Source organism: Microcaecilia unicolor, chromosome 3, assembly GCF_901765095.1.
Source record: "Microcaecilia unicolor chromosome 3, aMicUni1.1, whole genome shotgun sequence".
In the NCBI taxonomy this organism is placed as follows: domain Eukaryota; kingdom Metazoa; phylum Chordata; class Amphibia; order Gymnophiona; family Siphonopidae; genus Microcaecilia; species Microcaecilia unicolor.
In genome coordinates this window covers 397,865,974-397,884,983 of record NC_044033.1, presented here as the reverse complement: position 1 = coordinate 397,884,983, position 19,010 = coordinate 397,865,974, and the positions used below count along the sequence as shown (strand labels likewise).

Genomic DNA, 19,010 nt, shown 5'->3' with positions numbered 1-19,010 from the left:
TGGGAAAAATGGGAGCAGATAAAAGCTCTGTCTGTCCTCTAAAAGAAATCTTTTTTGATCCTGGTAAGTGGACTATGGGATTTGGAGACTATCCTCTGTGTTCCTCTTCAGTAGTGCTGCTGCTGCTTTCCTAAAATCTCTTGGGAGCATAAATTGATTTTCTTTCTCTGCTTTCAATTTTATATGTATCTATACAATGATGCCTACCTCTGCCTATTTACCATGTGTATGCTCTTTGGGTTCTTCTTTTCTATGGAGTCTTTCTGACCCTAGAGCCATAAAACCTGGGTTTTTTTTTAATTTACTTTTTTTCTACCACAGAAACAGATAATGTGCTGCTTCTCTGTCTTCCTGAGCCTTCTCGCTTCTAGTTGTCCCTTTAGTGCAATGTGTCAGAGTCGACCCCTCCAGCTCCTATCCATCTGGCTCTGGATTTAAAATGGTGGCTCAGACCCCTAACTGTAGTCTCGTGATACTACTGCCAGGTGTCAGCCTTGCATATAAGGCTAGCAGTGTTTTTCTCTAAGTTACTTCATAATAGACTTGTTAAACTGAATCTTTTTTTGAGATATCGAACAGAAAATAAGGTGTTTAATACAGATTATTCCTATTTGGTTGTTGCATGCCTTTTCCCATTTTAAATGAGAAATAACTCACTAGGTTGATTTTTTTTTTTTTGGAGGGGAGTGGGGAAGATTTACAGGTACAATATAAGCTAAATACCTGTATGAACTGGCTGAGCCAGCTGATACCAGGTATCTTTCACTGATATGTATTTCGTATACATAAATTCATACATTAGCCAGACAAGCCTTGCTGTTTGAACTCCTCTCCCCCAGCTGACCTGCTAAATTAGGCAGTTTATAGCCCACATAAAATTTAACTGGACTAAAAGGAGGCAGGCCTCAGTGTGTTCAGGGGGCACAGTTAAACCTTGACCAGTCAAATCTAATTTAATTTATTTTTTGTACTTATATTCCACTTAATCAAATGCAGTTCTAGGCAAATAACACAATAAATTATACAAACAGTATATAAAAAAAACAGAGTGAAACATCAAATTTTAAAAACATATATTCAGTCAGTCAGTTACAAAAATAAGTTCCAAATAACCCAATTAACTTTGGCCATAGCTCATGAATAAAACTGGCAACTTTCTTCACTTTAGACCAGGTATGCAGTCTGACTTTAATCCAGCTGAATATCCAAAGTTGGCCAGTTAATTTTACTGCCTATGGCTACATATCATCCTCCATTATGTATTCAAACCTCCAGTGACACTGAAAATAAATTAGAATTCCGTGCTTATGTAGTTTCATTTTTTAGCATATCGCATAGTTGCGAAATATTAAACAGAACTTTACAAGAGGTTACTATAGAAAGTAAACCAAAATTATGCAAAATACCTGCTATATTTCTGCTTAATACAATAACTTCATCAACATAGAACCATCCAAGTGTTTCACTATCTGTTACTTGGGGGAATAGGTCAATTTGATCCATAAACACAGTTGAGTTTGTCAGTAGGTCCCTGAGCAATCCAGAGCTGATAGCACAATCTCTCCAGAGGTCAGTGCATCCAAATTTCCAGCTGCAAGAGATAACAATAGTACTGAGGTATGTGCAGTTTGGGAGAAATTCTACAATTGGGCACTTCCATATAGGTGCCAGAGGATGCATCATAAGAGACCACAGGTGCCCAGGTTCCAATATAGAATGCCAGTGTAAACCAATATCAGCATGCCCAACATTTATTTGCCTTCAGTTACGACAGCCCAGAGCTTGCATAAGTGCAGATGCCTAAATGCAGCAGGAACATGTGTAACTCACAATATTGTCTAAGTTACACATGTTACTAGCAGCCCTGTACATGCTCCGTTGCATTTATATGCTATGTAAGTTAAACACGCTGTTACAGAATAGCATTTAAGAACCTAAGAACATAAGCATTGCCATACTGGGACAGACCAAAGGTCCATCAAGCCCAGTACCCTGTTTCCAACAGTGGCCAATAAGGTATGTGTGACCTGGATTAGCCACTGTTGGAAACAGGCTACTGGGTTTGATGGACCTTTGGTCTGTCCCAGTATGGCAATGCTTATGTTCTTAGGTTCTTAAATGCTATTCTGCAACAGCAAAAAGGGGAGTGTTTAGGGGGCATGGAAATGGGCATTTCATGGGTGTTGCAAAATCTATGTGTGTTGTTATAAAATATGGGCCAGTGTGTGTAAATTTGTTCACACCGGAGTCTGTGAACGCCTCTCTGGTACTATGTAAGCCACATTGTGCCTCCAAATAGGTGGGAAAATGTGGGATACAAATGTAACAAACAAACAAATAAATAAATAAATCTACTCGCAGGGATTTATATCAGCTTTTCATTGGCATAAATAGATGCGTGTAGATTTAGTCGCATGAACTACGCCTAAGCGTATTCTCAATACCACATGTAAATTTATGCACTTCATAAGTACCTGGTCAAGATCTCAAAAGAGTAAAATAACTTTGTGAGACAGAATTGCATGTAGGGTTTCTATGTTACCAATGCATGAATTCACTCACTTTCCTAACTGAAATTACCGTTGGTAGGAAAAATACTTTACAATTTATTAATTTTTTTTACTGCCCTGACCTAAGCAGTTTAAAATTTTCTTTTTCAGATACTGTTCCTAATGGGCTCACAATCTAGTATTATATTGTACCTGAGGCAATGGAGGGCTAAGGGGCCATTTTACTAAGGCACATAGGCACCTACTTGCGTCCAATGCATGTCAAATTGGCACTACTTCACAGCTACTGCATGCCCTGGGCGGTAATTCCATTTTTGACACACGGCCAAAACACGCAGTAGAAAATACTTTCTATTTTCTACAGCATGGCGCTTACCTGGCAGTAATCGGCAGTTTACAGCACTGGCCGCTTACCGCCCGGTTAGCGCATGAGACCTTACCACTGTCAATAGGTGGTGGTAAGGTCTCAGCCCGAAAATGGATGCATGCTGATTTTAATTTTGCCACACGTCCATTTTCCGGCATTAAAAAAAGTGCCGTTTTTCCAGGCACGCTGAGCAAATGGACCTCCACACGTCCAAAACACACGCTTCCACCAGCGCAGGCCACTTTTAGGTGTGCCTTAGTAAAAGGGCCCCCGAGTGACTTATGCAGGGTCAAAGCTGCAGAGGGAATTGAACCTGGTTCCCCAAAATCTCAACCCACTGCTATTAGGCAGTAGTGGGAAGTCTGCAACACACTGCACTAAACATTAAGCCACTCCTCCACTCCAACTTCAGAGATGCAACATTTGCAGGTTCATAAGCGAAGAAAGTACTAGATTTGGATCCCACAACACTGAAGTTTTTATAATGGAGATTTTACATGAGGCAGACCTTTCATGAAATGGACAAGTATATGTGAAGCTGGAAGGTTACCCACTGCAGCGTGATAAGCTGACAGGGCACTGAAGTATATTCTAGTAGAACAAGGAAAAGATGTAATATGGTGATAGGAGGGCACGTGATAAGGTTGTTGTTGTTAGTGAAATACCAGATTGAAAATCTCTTCTTCTTGAAAGCATAGGTTCATTTACAGTAGTGGAATGTTTCTGAGTGACTATTGGGATATCCTGGATAGGTTGTTGAACACCAAGCGCAGAAACTAGACCCTGCTCAATTTCCTAGCTGTGAGGGCTAAAGACTTCAGGTGTGGAGGAGAATCAGCTTAATCAGGGGCAGACTGAGGGTGGTCTGGGCCCCTGGGGACTGAGGGTGGTCTGGGCCGTCCACCCGGCCACTGCCTGACAACCCCCCCCTGCTGCTGCCCCTGACGCTGCAGCCGATGCCCCCGCTGCCCTGGTCCTACCTGAGGGGTCCTGGTAGTCTGGTGGCCTCTAAGGGGAGCATGCTCTTTCCTGCCCACTGCACTGCCACTATTCCCCCACCTGCCAGCACCGCCGTGTTTTCAAAATGGTGGCTGAGACTTCCCCATAGAGCCTCGGCTGCCATTTCTAAAATATGGTTGTGCCGGGCAGGGGGGAATAGTGACAGCCCAGCAGGCCAGGCAGGAAAGAACATGTCCCCCCCCCCCCCCCCCCCCCCCCACTGAGGCCACTAGATCACCAGTGGCACGTTGGGCATCTGGGCAGAGCCTCTGGGCCCCCTAGAGCCTCTGGGCTCACAGGCACTGCCCGGTTGCCTGAATGGTCAGTCCGCCCCTGAGCTTAATGGTAGGGAAAGGGAATGGGATTGGATATACTGCCTTTCTGTGGTTACACTCAATGTGGTTTACATATTATATACAATACTGATTTTGTATCTAAGGCGATAGACAGTTAAGTAACTTGCCCAGAGTCACAGGGAGCTGCAGTGGGAATTGAACCCAGTTCCCCTAATAAAGTTTTTTGCTGCTCTGGTTCTTTTTAATCCTGCCGATCAGAAACATGTGTCTTACCTCCCTGGATTGCTCTCATTAAAACTCCAAAGACAAGTCAGAGTTTTCTTCACAGTTTGCTGAAAGATGTTGGTATATGACACTGAAATATTCATGGAATCTTTCAGAAATCCTTTATATGCAAAACACACCTGCAAAAAATATATATAAATTATAGGTACAGTATATATATCACCTGTTATTAGAGCTGTACCAAATAGCATATTTTACTACTTGGCCAAATACAAATAATAAAAAGTATTATTCAGCCAAATACAAATACCAAATATGAATAATAAGCATTGAGCTTTAACATAACAAATAATAAAAGAAGCAATGTGAAATCAGAGATGAAATGTTTATTTCAGTAGGATTTATCACAGTAGGGCCCTGGATTATTCAATTCAGCCAAATACGAATAATGTATTTGGGGCACTATTTGGGGACAAAATGAATCAAATATTAATATTCGGTTCAGCCCAACCTGTTATGCTAGTATTCAATAAAGGAAAGTAGATGCCTATTTTCCTTTATAAAATAGGTGCTATATAGGTGCCATCTATTTATTTATTTATTTATTAACCGCCTTCAAGAAGATATTCACCCAAGACAGTGTACAGTAGGTACAGTTTATCAAACTTACAATTTTGATAACAGCATAACAATAGTAAAATGTAAAAGTATAAACATAAAGCCAATGAATGAAGAAAACTTGAAAACAGTAAACTGAAACCTAAAAATAAGACTACCATGAAACAGGATAAAAAATGTACACATTTAACAGCACTGAAATTTCAAATAACAGAAATATAATACAATAAAAGCATAATAATGATGGAATATCTAATAAGCACACAATTAGAACATTCAAATAACATTGTTATGATACTAATGCTTTTTTCTACAATACAGCTTACCATATAGCTAAGAGGCCAAGTGCAGCTATATAGATGGGGACAAGATGGGTGGCAGTTGGGACTTCAGTGCCTAATATGGATATTTTTTCTTAAAGTGTGGTTGTGACTGAAACTAAGACCTTATAGGCCTCCATATGTAGGTGCATTATTATTATTTTATTTTTATTATCACCTTACTGTCCACTGTTTTCTTATTTTAGATTTAATATTCCATCTTTTTCAGGAGGCTTATTTACAAAGGCTCCATAAGGTTTTGCAGATACCACTTAGCAATTGCCAAAATTAGCAAGCAGTAAGTGCAAAACTTCTGTGTTAACTGTTGGGGAGGACTGCCATGTGCTTAACACAGAGAACTCTCTCAATATCCAACACTATGGTTGTGGAGACAAAAATTCCCGCTCTTGAATACAGCCAACACATAATCCCCACAAAGAACAGTAAGAAAGTGTGACAATGGGAGGAAAAAGCCTCAAGGTGCTCTTGACCGACCTACAAATGATCCACCTGACCAATAGTATGGTCTAAAAAGGATCCGTTTTTTTGCCTGTGACGAGGTAAAGGTTTTGGGAAGGTTTTTTTTTTTTTGCCTGTGATGAGGTAATTGATCCTTTTTAGACTGTACTATTGGTCAGGTGGATCATTTGTAGCTCTACAGACCTGTCGCTCAAGAGCACCTTGAGGCATTTTATTTGTTACATTTGTATCCCACATTTTCCCACCTATTTGCAGGCTCGATGTGGCTTACATGGTACCGTAGAGGCGATCGCCAATACCAGTTATAACAAATACAAAGTGTGGTAGTGGTAAGGTTCATGTGTGACAGACACATTGAGGAATCATAGGAAGAAGAGTTAGATAATGTCCATTATGTCCAGTGTGAGCTTTGGTTTTTTTGTGTTGCTGGGTTAAGGCATTTAAGTTGGATCATTTGGGTATGCCTTTTTGAACAAGTTAGTTTTTAGTAATTTCCGGAATTTCAGGTGGTTGTGTTGTTTTCACGGCTTTTGGTAATGCGTTCCATAGCTGTGTGCTTATATAGGAGAAGCTGGATGCATAGGTTGATTTGTATTTTAGTCCTTTGCAGCTTGGGTAATGGAGATTTAGGTATGTTCGTGTTGATCTTGATATGTTTCTGGTTGGTAGGTCTATGAGGTCTATGAGGTCCCCATGAATGAAAAAGAAAATCCACAATTCCAGGAATAACATGTATAGAATGTTTGTACGTTTGGGAAGCTCGCCAGGTGCCCTTGGCCTGGATTGCCCGCTGTCATGGACAGGATGCTGGGCCCGATGGACCCTTGGTCTTTTCCCAGTGTGGCATTACTTATGTACTTATGTACTTGTGAACCAGGGTGCAGATTTTGAACGCGATGTGTTCTTTGATTGGGAACCAGTGCAGTTTTTCTCATAGTGGTTTGGCTCTTTCGAATTTCATTTTTCCAAATATAAGTCTGGCTGCTGTGTTTTGAGCAGTTTGGAGTTTCTTTATGATTTGTTCTTTGCATCCCGCATAGATACCGTTACAGTAGTCTAGATGGCGTGGAGGGGCATAATCGAACACCGCTGGCGAAATAGGTCGCCGGCGATCTATTTTGCCGGCGGCGCAACAGCAAGGCATTTGGTCATGGGAGGAGCCAGCATTTGTAGTGCACTGGTCCCCCTCACATACCAAGACACCAACCGGGCATCCTAGGGGGCACTTCTAAAAATTAAAAAAAAAACCACAAATAGCTCCCAGGTGCATAGCTCCCTTCCCTTGGGTGCTGAGCCCCCCCTCCCAAATCCCCCCCAAACCCACTCCCCACAACTCTACACCATTACCATAGCCCTTATGGGTGAAGGGAGGCACCTACATGTGGGTACACTGGGTTTTGGGGGGGTTTGGAGGGCTCAACACTTAGCACCACAAGTGTAACAGGTAGGGGGCAGATGGACCTGGGTCTGCCTGCCTGAAGTGAACTGCACCCATTAAAACCTGCTCCGGGGACTTGCATACTGCTGTCAGGGACCTGGGTATGACATTTGAGACTGCCATACAGACTGGCAAAAAAGGTTTTTTTTGTATTGTTTTAGTGTGGGAGGGGGTTGGTGACCACTGGGGGACTACGGGGAGGTCATCCCCCATTCCCTCCGGTGGTCATCTGGTCAGTTGGGGCACCTTTTTTAGGCTTGGTCGTGAAAATAAAAGGACCAAGTAAACCCGGCGAAATACTGATGAACGCCGCTTTTTTTTTTTCCATTATCCGTGAAAGCCGGCCATCTGGTAGCCACGCCCATGTCCCGCCTTCGCTACGCCACCAACACGCCCCCTTGAACTTTCGCCAGCACGGTGACAGGAAAGCGGCCATGGTGTCAAAAAAGCTGCTTTCGATTATATGGATTTCGCCACTTTTGAGAGATCGCCAGCCATCTCCCGATCTCAAAAATAAGCCTGTTAGTACCATAGATTGTACCAGGTTGCTAAATATTTCTCTCGGTAAAAAAGGTTTCACTCGTTTGAGCTTCCACACTGAGTGGAACATTTTTTTCCCATTAACCTTATATTGTCACACTTTCTTACTGTTCTTTGTGGGGATTGTGTGTTGGTTGTACTTAACACAGAGAACTACAGAACAGATCATAGTAGATGACGGCAGATAAAGACCTGCATGGTCCATCCAGTCTGCCCATGACAAACTCATATGTGTATACCTTACCTTGAATTTGTACCTGTCCTTTTCAGGGCACAGACCATATAAGTCTGCCCAGCAGTATTTCCCGCCTCCCAACCACCAGTCCTGCCTCCCATCACCGGCTCTGGTACAGACCGTATAAGTCTGCCCTCCCCTATCCTCGCCTCCCAACCACCACCCCCTCTTCCCCCCAACTGCTCCGCCTCCCAATTTCAGCTAAGCTTCTGAGGATCCATTCCCTCTGCACAGATCGTGCAAGATGTAATTAACAACACCTCTTGAATTTGTATTAACTTCTTTCCACAGTTGCATAGTTACATGCTTCCAGGCGTTAACTTTGTGCTAAGACGGTAATGCTCTTTAGTAAATGGGCTCCACAGTTTTTAAGAGGATACTCTGGGCTAGACAGTACTTACATGAGAGTATGTATTGAGTTCATATCTTCGTATTGCAGATTTAGAACATTTTATCAGATGCTTTGGCCTCAAGATGCTGAACCTGCCACAAAAGGGCTCTGTCCCACTGGTCAGGTGTCCATCCATACCAGAATCATCCAGTCCTTAGAGGAGAATAAAATATTTACTGTTTGAACAAGAACAGAAATGTCTAGTGGATGTGGCAGGAGTGCTTCCCCTTGCCTTCTTCCCTGTAGCTGCTCCAGGTTCAAAATGACCCATGCTAAGTGCTTAGCACAGCTTAGTAAACATTTTTCTATGTGCCATGACAATTTAGATAATCTGTTATAAAATTATCCTCCTTGGGGTTAATTTTATAAAGTATTTTCCACTTTCAAAAGGTGTTCTATATGCTGAAAAGGACTCATAAAATTGCATATGCACATAGACATGTAAAAGGAAGGCACAGTAGAAGAGCTACAGAGCTGAACTGGAGAGAGATCGCTCCTGCCCCATCCACCAGTTTACCATGGAGAACTCCAGGTGAGGCCTAGGAGATGTTGAGGATTGCTTGAGGGGGAGGCTGCAGCTCAGGGAGACATTTACTGCAATCCACAGAGCAAAGGATATTGCATCTATAGGACCACTTTGGATTCAAGCTAAACATACTGTAAAGGATTTAAAATATTTTATAATAGGAAAAGTTACTCCACAACAAGATCTTAAGCAAATGCAAAGAAGGCCTAGAAAACAGATCGTTGGATCTCATGTACTGATTTTGCTCGATGGTTTTTGCTGATGTTTGTACATTTGTCAATGTTCAATAAAATCTTCCAGAAATTAAAAAAAAAGAAAACAGCAGAAATACCAGAGAGATGGTAGAATTCTAATTGGCAGATATGATCTCTGCTGTGCATGAATTCAGAGATCGAGTGGCAGGTACCTATAATGGAACCTGGCATCTGGGTTCCGTTACAGAATGCTAGCATAACCTGGCATCCTTGCACAAGACATTTAGGTGCTTGCAGTTATACCAGAAATGGATTTGAAAATGGCTTTACATATGTACATATCAACAGGGAGGACATACATTAACTTAAAATAAAAACCATAGTGCAGAGACCTCAGCAACATTTTTCTTCAACATAGTGGAAGCTAGTAGACCATTTGAATATTGAGTTTAGTATGGAAATATTATGAGAATTAGAGTCACATGCATATACACTGTGTTTCAAGAAAAATTATACAGAGCTTGTTTTCTGCATAACTCTGTCAAAACCTGACCAATTTCAATAAAATTTGGGATATTTCACCCTGAATAAATTTGCAATAAGCCTACACTCACAACACCAACCTCACCTAAATGACATCACCACCACCTAGTGATTATGTCATGATACACGCAGATGCCATTTTGTTTTAAACATAAACAGTTACCATGGTTTTCAGTCAGGAAGAGCTGATCCTTATTAAAAATTTGTGTCTGGAGAAAAGTTATGTTCTTATAGACTGGTGTAAGAGTTTACAGAAAAGAGATGAAAGAGAGTAAGCGTAAAATTGTTTTGAAGAAATTGCGAGAAACAGGCTCAACTAATTTCACTTCAGGAAGTGGTAGGGATCGATCAGTTCACACTGAAGAAAACATTGTGACAGTTGAAGAACTTATGCTGCATCAAGAGGATGCACCTAAAACTCACAAGTCCATTCACCAAAATAGTCAAGCAACTGGCACTTCTCAGTCAATAGTGTTTCGAATCATCAACAGTGATCATGACCTATGGTGTCTTAAGCAGAGGCGAGCGCAACAGCTAGCTGAGAACAACTGCATTGCTCATATGACACAGTACAAGCAACTCCTTTGCTAGTTCCCCCCACATGCTGTTGATTTCATTTAGTTTACAAATGAGAACATTTTCATGGTTGAGCCAGCTATCAACACCCAGACTGCAGTGAAGAACCACGATATTGCTGCCGATCATCTTCTGTATACTCGCTCAACATTCAGCGAATTGGCCATGGTCTCCATTGGAGTGTCCAAAACGGGATGCAAGGAACTTTTCTTCTTCAACCCAGGTGCATAGATTAATGGTGACAACTATTGTGAAGTTTTACTATCACAACTGCTACCGGCCATTTGGTGAATCGCTGGCATTGTTTACGTGTTTCAGCAAGACAGCGAACCTATGCCTCGTGCTTGTGAAAACATCTAGCTGCTGCAGAGAATGACTTCGGATTTCATTTTGCTGGACTTGCGGCCCCCTAACAATCCAGACCTAAATCCTATTGATTTCATGATTTGGGGTATTATGCAGCAGAGTGTTGAAAGGTTGATTCGTGTCACTGACAACCTCAAGTAGTATCTGGCTGAGGTGTGGGCCAACTTGAGTCAGGGTATTATTGATGTAGTAGTTGATCAGTGGAGAAAACAACTCCAAGCATGTGTGCTTGCCAGTGGGAGACATTTTGAACATCTGCTGTAGGCTTATTGCAAATTTATTCAAGCTGATGTACTGTATGCCAAATTTTAATGAAATTGGTTAGGTTTTGATAGTTATGCAGAAAACAAGCTTTGTAGAGCTCGTTTTTTTTTTTTGTTTTGAAACACAGTGTAAATATCTTACCTGTCTCAAATCCCATCCTGAATAGCACTGAAGCAGAAGATGGTTCAGTCCTACATTTTACTGAAAGCATTTCTTCTATTGCTTTCTGGATCTAAAGGGTAAACAAAACAAAAATACAATGGCATTTTCAATGAGATTTAAAATTGGACTGAAGGCTGATTGGATGGCTCTGTGTAAGTTTTGCAAACTGACATGTAAAAATTAAGCTTTTATATCCAAGTCCAGCTTCTGCTACTCAGGCTGGTTGAGGCTGGGAATCTTGCTAAGAGGTGATAAGTGGGTTCAGGCTGCTTTTGATATAGGTCAGGCTGCCTTGATGGGGGATGCGGTCTGGTTTTATTTGGTAGAAGGATTGAGAGGAAGTGATGAAATTGTCCATGCTACCCATCCCTTTCACATTGAGCTGACAAGTGGAGGAGTGGCCTAGTGGTTAGAGCACCAGTCTTGCAATCTAAAGGTGGTTGGTTGAAATCCCATTGCTGCTCCTTGTGATCTTGAGCAAATCACTTAACCCTCCATTGCCTCAGGTACAAACTTAGATTGTGAGCCCTCCTGGGACAGAGAAATACCCAGTGTACCTGAATGTAACTCACCTTGAGCTACTACTGAAAAAGGTATGAGCAAAATCTAAATAAATAAAATAAGCATGAGGGATTTCATGCTGCAGCTACTGAACTTTAAGCTCAGCATGCTTGCTAAACATTTAGGATGTAGTCAGAGGCCAACCAAATTTCGGTTTTGGATTCAGCACAGAAACCAACCCCAAAACTGGGTTTGGGTTTTGGCTGAAAATGCCAGTCATACCTGGCCCAATCTTTTACTATGTGAATGCCCACCTGCAAAGCATGCACCATCCCATCTTGATGTGTAGTTTCAGAATATTGTATAGCTAGAAAATGGTCATTTATATGGCTATATGCCCACATTTGCACACACATTACTAGAATACTGGTATTTATTTATATGTATTCTTGCCACCTAAAACTATACAGCTACTTATGGAATTACCCTCATGAAGGGTAATTCTACCAAAGGGAGTTCATTTAAACAGGGGTGCACCTAAATGGCAGTGTCAACATGTACTCATGTATTCTATAAAGCAGTGGTTCCACTGCATGCAAATCTACCTCATGAATATTCATTGTGAATATCCTGAAAACCTGACTGGCTGGGGTGCCTCCAGGATAAGGTTTGGGAACCACTGCTATAAAGGGTAAATACAACCAAAGAAAAAGAGGAATGGAGGAATGTTATCAAAAGCTGACTAATTAATATATCAAATCTCCAAGGTCATATACAAATCTTTAGTAGCATCTCATAGGAAACAAGGTCTCAGAATTTATTGTAGCACTTCATTTTCATTGTGCTTTATCACATTCAATTATCGGCATTTAAAAAAAAACCTCCCTTGAAACATTTATTTAGCAGTAGACTGGATCTACTTATTTTATTACTGATGTCTGTTTTATTTAATCAAGGATAATGAATGGAACATGAACCATGGATTACTCCCTCTTTTTTGGACTGACACCTGTCCTCTCCAGTCAGGAGGAGGGGGGGTCGATTCTCCGATTGGTAATGCTAAGCCACCATTTTGGAGCAATCAAAAGATAAGCTGAAAGTAGAAGCCTTATGAAGTGATTTCTTTTAAAGCACTCGCTATTTAAGAATTTTTGCTGCTCTATTAGTTGATCATCTAATTTGATTTCTGGGAGTCCTCTTCAAAATCTCTGATTCAGTTATGGTTATACCACGAAGCACTGACCATCTTCAAGTGGAACACAATGCAGCTAAGATTCTTTTCAAAAATATAAAAATCCCCCCAAAATACTGAATAACCCCCTTGTTTACAAAGCCGTGCTAGCAGCTGCTGATGCTCTAATACTGACATAACCCATTCACTTTGAATGGGCTGTGTCGGCATTGCCGCTTGGCTTTGTAAACAGGGGGATAAATGTTTTAAGGGAAGTTTTTATGCCGATGATTGAATGTGATAAAGCACAATGAAAGTGAAATGCTACAATAAGGTCTGAGGTTTTTTCCTCCCATTGTTTCCTATGAGACACTACTAAACAATTGTATATGACCTTGGGGGATTCCCTAATGTGTCTGTTCACATGAACCTTATCTTACCACAACATCAATTTGTATTTGTTCATACCGGAGTTGGTGAATGCCTCTCCGGTACTATGTAAGCCACATTGAGCCTGCAAATAGGTGGGAAAATGTGGGATACAAATGTCACAAATAAATAAATATTAATTAGTCAAGTTCTATAAAGGGTGCACAGATGGGCACACCCTTTACAGAATAGGCTCATATACTGCTCATATGTGGTGAGGCATCCACTGATCTGAGTGTACTGTCATATGTGCGTGCAACATATGTACTGAGGTTTCAAGCACAAGAACACGCACAAAATGGTGGCATTCGCTCAGCTCCCCAATTCTGGAGCTGCTGACACTCTTCTCCTAACCAGGCTGTTTCTGCCAAGGGAATACAAATTGTTCCTTCTGCCTGGTTAGAAGAAGGACCGTGTCCACATGAGGAAGGCTGGGAAAGGCTAAGAAACAGATTCAACAAGCAAATATCATTCCCAAGAGAGGTAAATGGCAACAGAGGGACAGAGCTGGGAAGAGAGCACTAAACAGAGTATGTAAGGAAATAGATGTACCTGAAACTGAATCTGTGCAAAAAATTGGCACACATGAGTTTGATTGGCAGATGTGCCTTTATTAGCCAGATGTATTTAGCTCTGTGGCACAACAGGTGGTTATTAGTTCATTAAACTATTGTAATGCTTTGTATGCTGGTCTTGCTGGAAACTTACTGAGAAAACGTCATGTTGTGCACATCATGGTGGCTAGGATGAGTGCTCTACCTTTACATGGCTGTCTGCTCTGCATGTTCACATAACAAAACAAACTGCCAAATAGTTGTGGTTCCAGGTGTAGCATTATGTATCCCTACATCCCTTCTGATCTTCTAAAAAAATAAAAATTTTGGTCTTCCCAGACAAGGATGTCATAGGGAAAGAACCATGGAGAAAGAAGGCTTTTAGAATTACTGCTGTGGAATAATGGAATATATTACCAGAAGAGTTGAAAAGAGAGATTATTCTGCTATGTAGGTAGGACTTGAAATATTTCTTATTTCCACTTCAGAGGATAGGTGCTGTTTTAAATGTTTTTCTAAATTTAATGTCTGTACACCCAGTGGTGGCCCTACCATTAGTGTTTAAAGTCAGTTTGGCACTATTGATGACGTCAACAGCTACCCGTATGCAGTCAGCATTCAATGAGTGGAGACGCTGATAAGATTGTGTTTTGGGATAAGGTTTTACTGGTCCTTTGAGTGAACAGTACACTAAGACTGAAAGACCTTTTTGGAAGTGGACACTATTTGAAAGAAAACAACGGTTTGAGCGTGGACAATTCGAGAAGTTTTGCTATGGACAGACACAGTTTACCATTCTGCGTATCAGCTTAAACTACGGGGTTGAAGATATTTGTCTATTTAATGTTTCAGCACACTTATTGAATACTGTGATATAGGGAAGTATGAATGAATGAATGAGTGTTTGGATGCATGGAAATTTGGATTTGCTTTGTGAACTGTATTGCATAATCAAGAATAGATTCGTTAAGTAGATTTTTGCAAATTGATGAATAAATTATTGAGCTGTTATTAGGAGGTTGGGATTTAATAGTGTATAACAGGATACAGCTTGTCACTCTACGATTGAGGGTTGCATATTCATTGGGTATATCCTGGAAACCTGACTGGCTGGGTGTGGCCGAGGACTGGGTTGAGAACTCCTGCTGTAAAGGGTTGCCCTACTTTCATTGTCCTCAAAATCTGCACTCCACAACTTATCCCAAACTCTGCTTCATTCTGTTCCTTATGAAATATGACTATCAAGCTTATTTTCAAAATTGATCGCCAGGCATCTTCCTACATAAATCGGGAGATGGCCGGAGATCTCTCAAAAGCGGCGAAATCGGTATAATCAAAAGCTGCTTTTTTGACACCATCGCTGCTTTCCCATCGCCGAGCCAGTGAAAGTTCAAGGGGGCATGTCGGTGGTGTAGCGAAGGCAGGACATGGACGGGCATGGGTGTGGCTAACAGATGGCCGGCTTTCGCGGATAATGGAAAAAAAGTGGCGTTAATCAGTATTTTGCCGGGTTTACTTGGTCCTTTTATTTTCACGACCAAGCATCAAAAAGGTGCCCCAACTCACCAGATGACCACCGGAGGGAATGGGGGATGACCTCCCCATACTCCCCCAGTGGTCACCAACCCCCTCCCACACTAAAACAATAAAAATAAAAACCTTTTTTGCCAACCTGTATGCCAGCCTCAAATGTCATACCCAGCTCTCTGACAGCAGTATGCAAGACCCTGGAGCAGTTTTTAATGGGTGCAGTGCACTTCAGGCAGGCAGACCCAGGTCAACCCCCCCCCCCCCTACCTGTTACACTTGTGGTGCTAAGTGTTGAGCCCTCTAAACCCCCACAAAACCCACTATACCCACATGTAAGTGCCCCCATTCACCCATAAGGGCTATGGTAATAGTGTAGAGTTGTGGGGAGTGGGTTTGGGGGGGATTTGGGGGGGCTCAGCACCCAAGATAAGGGAGCTATGCAACTGTGAGCTATTTGTGGGTTTTAAAAAAATTTTTAGAAGTGCCCCCTAGGGTGCCCAGTTGGTGCCTGGCATGTCATGGGGACCAGTGCACTACAAATGCTGGCTCCTCCCACGATCAAATGCCTTGGATGTAGCCGGGGTTGAGATGGCCGCTTTTAGCTTCCTTTATCGCTGAAAAACAAAAGCGGCCATCTCAAACCCGGCTAAATCTAAGGCATTTGGCCAGTTCGAACCGTATTATCGAAAGAAAAGATGGCCGGCCATCATTTTCAAAAATACGGTTATGGCCAGCTGTTGCGCCACCGCCAAAATAGATCGCCAGTGCCATTCGATTATGCCCCTCCACGGCGTTCTACCCTACTACTGTCAGTCACGTGAAGGGTTATTTTATAGTCGTGCATTTGTAGTCACATATTGTAAAGAGTATGTAGGACAGGCCCCAAAGGAACCCTGGGATAGGCCAGAATACCCCCGTTATAGGCAGGCATTCCCCAGGAAAAAACTAGAAATAAAGAACTACAACTCCCAGCATGCCCCAAGGGAGACCGGGGATAAGAGAAACTATGTGCATTCCCAGGAGTCTCCAGAGGAGGGCCGCAGGGGAAGGAATAAGGCTGATTCTCCAACCTGGTGGAAGAGGTGGTGGAACAGGTGGGTGGAGAAAGAAGAGCCACCAAGGAGCTTTAATGAAAGAAAGGGGGAGCAGCTGGGAGAAGGGCGGGGCGAGGAGAATATGGATTGGGCTCCTGAGGAGCGAGAGAGAGAGAGTGAGCCTTGCCCTATGGAGTTGACTGAACCGGAGAACACCCTGGAAGAGCCGATGGACTTTTCGGCTCTGGCTCAGCGAAAGCCAAGGAAGTAGCGGGGCCAAGCCGGGTCAAGCGGGAGGAGGTCAGGTAGGAGTATGACTGACCAAGAGGGTGGGACCCTAGGCTTTGAGCCCGCGCAAAGCCATTACTGAACTGGGTTTTTGAAAGCCTGGCTAAACTGAGCTGTGGTTTGAAAGCTTGGCTAGAACTGAACTGTGGTTTTGAAAGCCTGGCTAAATTGAGCTGTGTTTTGGAAAGCTTGGCTAGAACTGAACTGTATTTTGAAAGCCTGGCTAAACTGAGCAGTGGAGTAAGGCTTGGCTAAAAGTGAACTGTGTTTTTTGGAAAACCCCTCTACACAGAACAGGGTATTTTTTTTTCTTTTTTTTTTATTATTTGCTGCTACTCTTCCCCATGAGGGAGGAAGAGGAAGCAGCTGTGGAAGCCTGGACTGGGAAACTAACCGAATTGAGAAAGGTGAATGATATCTGTGTTTTGTTTTGTGTTTTGGTGCCACAACTGAGGGAAGGAGGGAAGCCCCTCCTAGGCAATAAAAAACCTTCATTGTTCTGAGAAAAAAAGGAGCAGTACTGAAAGGAGTTCTTCAGGTGGTGGAGCGCTGCAACCGCTGAGGGAAGAGGATCCACTTTACAATTGGTGGCAGTGGTGGGATACTGTCCGCGGACCTGTCGCTCGAGGAGGCCAAGACCAGCAGGACAGAAAAGCCCGACGGAGGGGCCAACGCTGAGAAAGGCGCAGACCCGTCTGGGGTTCCGGTAAGCGGGGCCTAGATTGGGGGAAATAAAGGGATCCTAGTAAAAGGGGAAACATAAGTAGTGAGACCGCACTTGGAGGTGTCCTCTGTTTTTTTTTCCCCACCAGGAGTCGCTGTTCCGGAGCAAAGATGGACCCCAAGGAGATCTTCGCTTGGATGATGATGCAGTTCCAGAAACAGCAAGAACTGATGGGGAAGATGGTGGAAGACTCCTTGACGGCGGCATGAGAGCAGCAACAACCGGTGCTGAATATGCTCCAGGATTTTTTTCAGCGAGGGATCGAGGCTCCCAGGGGCGGTGCAGCCGGAGCGACCGGACAGGGGCCAGGAGGAAGCGGTGCGGTAGGACCTTTATCCCTGAACTCACTTACTTGGGGAAAGTTGTCTGAACAGGATAATGTAGATGATTTCCTGACCGCCTTCGAGAGGGTGGCAGTGGCCGCAGGGTGGCCACAAGAGCAGTGGGCCATGCGGTTAGTGCCTTCATTATCTGGGGAGGCTCTAGGAGCCTTTAGAGACTTGGCTCCTGGGGACGCTGCCAACTATGGGAGGTTGAGGGAGGCCATTAAAGACCGGTATGGACTGAGTACCCAGGCTTATAGGCGTAAGTTTCGGTCCACTAAATGGGACAAGGGGGAAACCCCTAAAGCGCTGGCCACTAGACTGATGGACTTGGTAAAAAAATGGTTGGAACCTGATCGCCACACCACGGGAGAGATTCTTCAAGAATTAGTAGTGGAGCAGTTCCTGCAGGGCCTTCCCAGGGAGATTAGGGCAGATTGGTCCAAAGGGGCTGTAAGACGGTGGAGGCCGTGACAGCCGGGTTAGAGTGTTATTTGGAAGCCCAACATTGGGGAGAACCCGACCTGGAGGGGGGTAAGCCCCGAACTGGGGGAGGCTGGGGTTCCAAAAGTTCCTTCTTTAAGCCAGATCCCCAGGGAGGGAAACCCGATTACGGCTGGGGTGGTAAAAAGCCCATAGTGCCCTCAGGCCCTGAAAGAAAGGCCCCCTCGTATGAAGGAAAACTCTGTTATAAGTGTGGGAAGACTGGGCACTTCCGGAGGGATTGCCCAGGTCGAGAGGGATGGACCTCGCAGGTTGCCCAAGGGTTTAGGCCTCGGTATACTGCTAAGGTGGAGGTTGAGGGTTTACCGATTGTAGCCATGTTAGACTCCGGGGCAGACCAGTCCATGATCTCCAGGAGGTTATGGGAACAAATAAGAAAGAGGAAGACAGGAGGTAAGGATACCTATGAGGGAGCAGTGGCTATTCAATGTATACATGGGGCCAGTACTCGTTATACCCTCCATAGGGTTCACGTGAAGGGGCCTACAGGGGAGATAGAGATAGCAGTGGCCGTTCTGCCCAGACTGCCACAGGAGATGATTTTGGGAAGGGACTGGCCCCCCTTTACCAAGTGTATAGTGAAAAAAGAGTGTTGGTCACTACCCGCTCGCAGGCTCGGCGAGACCCTGAGGCTGAGGAAGAGGGAATAGGAGGTATTTTTCCTTTTCAAGGGGAGGTTTTAGGGGAGCCGGGAAAAGAGAGAAAGGGGAAAGCTTTGAAAAAAAAGGAGCAGAGGGGCAGACGGGAGGCCTTGGAGCAGGCAAGAAAAGAAAGTTATCTGCCAGTGGCCCCGAAAGAATTGAGCGAGCAGTTTCCCCAGTTTCATAGGGAGCAGGCCACGGACCCTACTTTAGAGTATGCCTGGGAACGGGCCCGACAGGGGGAGGGCCAGGAAGCCCCGG

At 43.5% G+C, this 19,010-nt stretch overlaps 1 protein-coding gene across 1 annotated transcript in view; it reads right to left on the bottom strand.

Moving 5' to 3' along the window:
* The window catches only part of PKHD1 (PKHD1 ciliary IPT domain containing fibrocystin/polyductin), a 980,909-nt gene that overhangs the window by 833,804 nt on the left and 128,095 nt on the right, over window positions 1–19,010 (bottom strand). The window contains exons 18-21 of the mRNA XM_030198735.1: window positions 11,030–11,120; window positions 8,430–8,572; window positions 4,446–4,576; window positions 1,407–1,591 (exon numbers count right to left, since the gene is read on the bottom strand). Coding sequence (XP_030054595.1) covers window positions 1,407–1,591; window positions 4,446–4,576; window positions 8,430–8,572; window positions 11,030–11,120 — 550 coding nt within the window. The remainder of the gene's footprint in view (window positions 1–1,406; window positions 1,592–4,445; window positions 4,577–8,429; window positions 8,573–11,029; window positions 11,121–19,010) is intronic.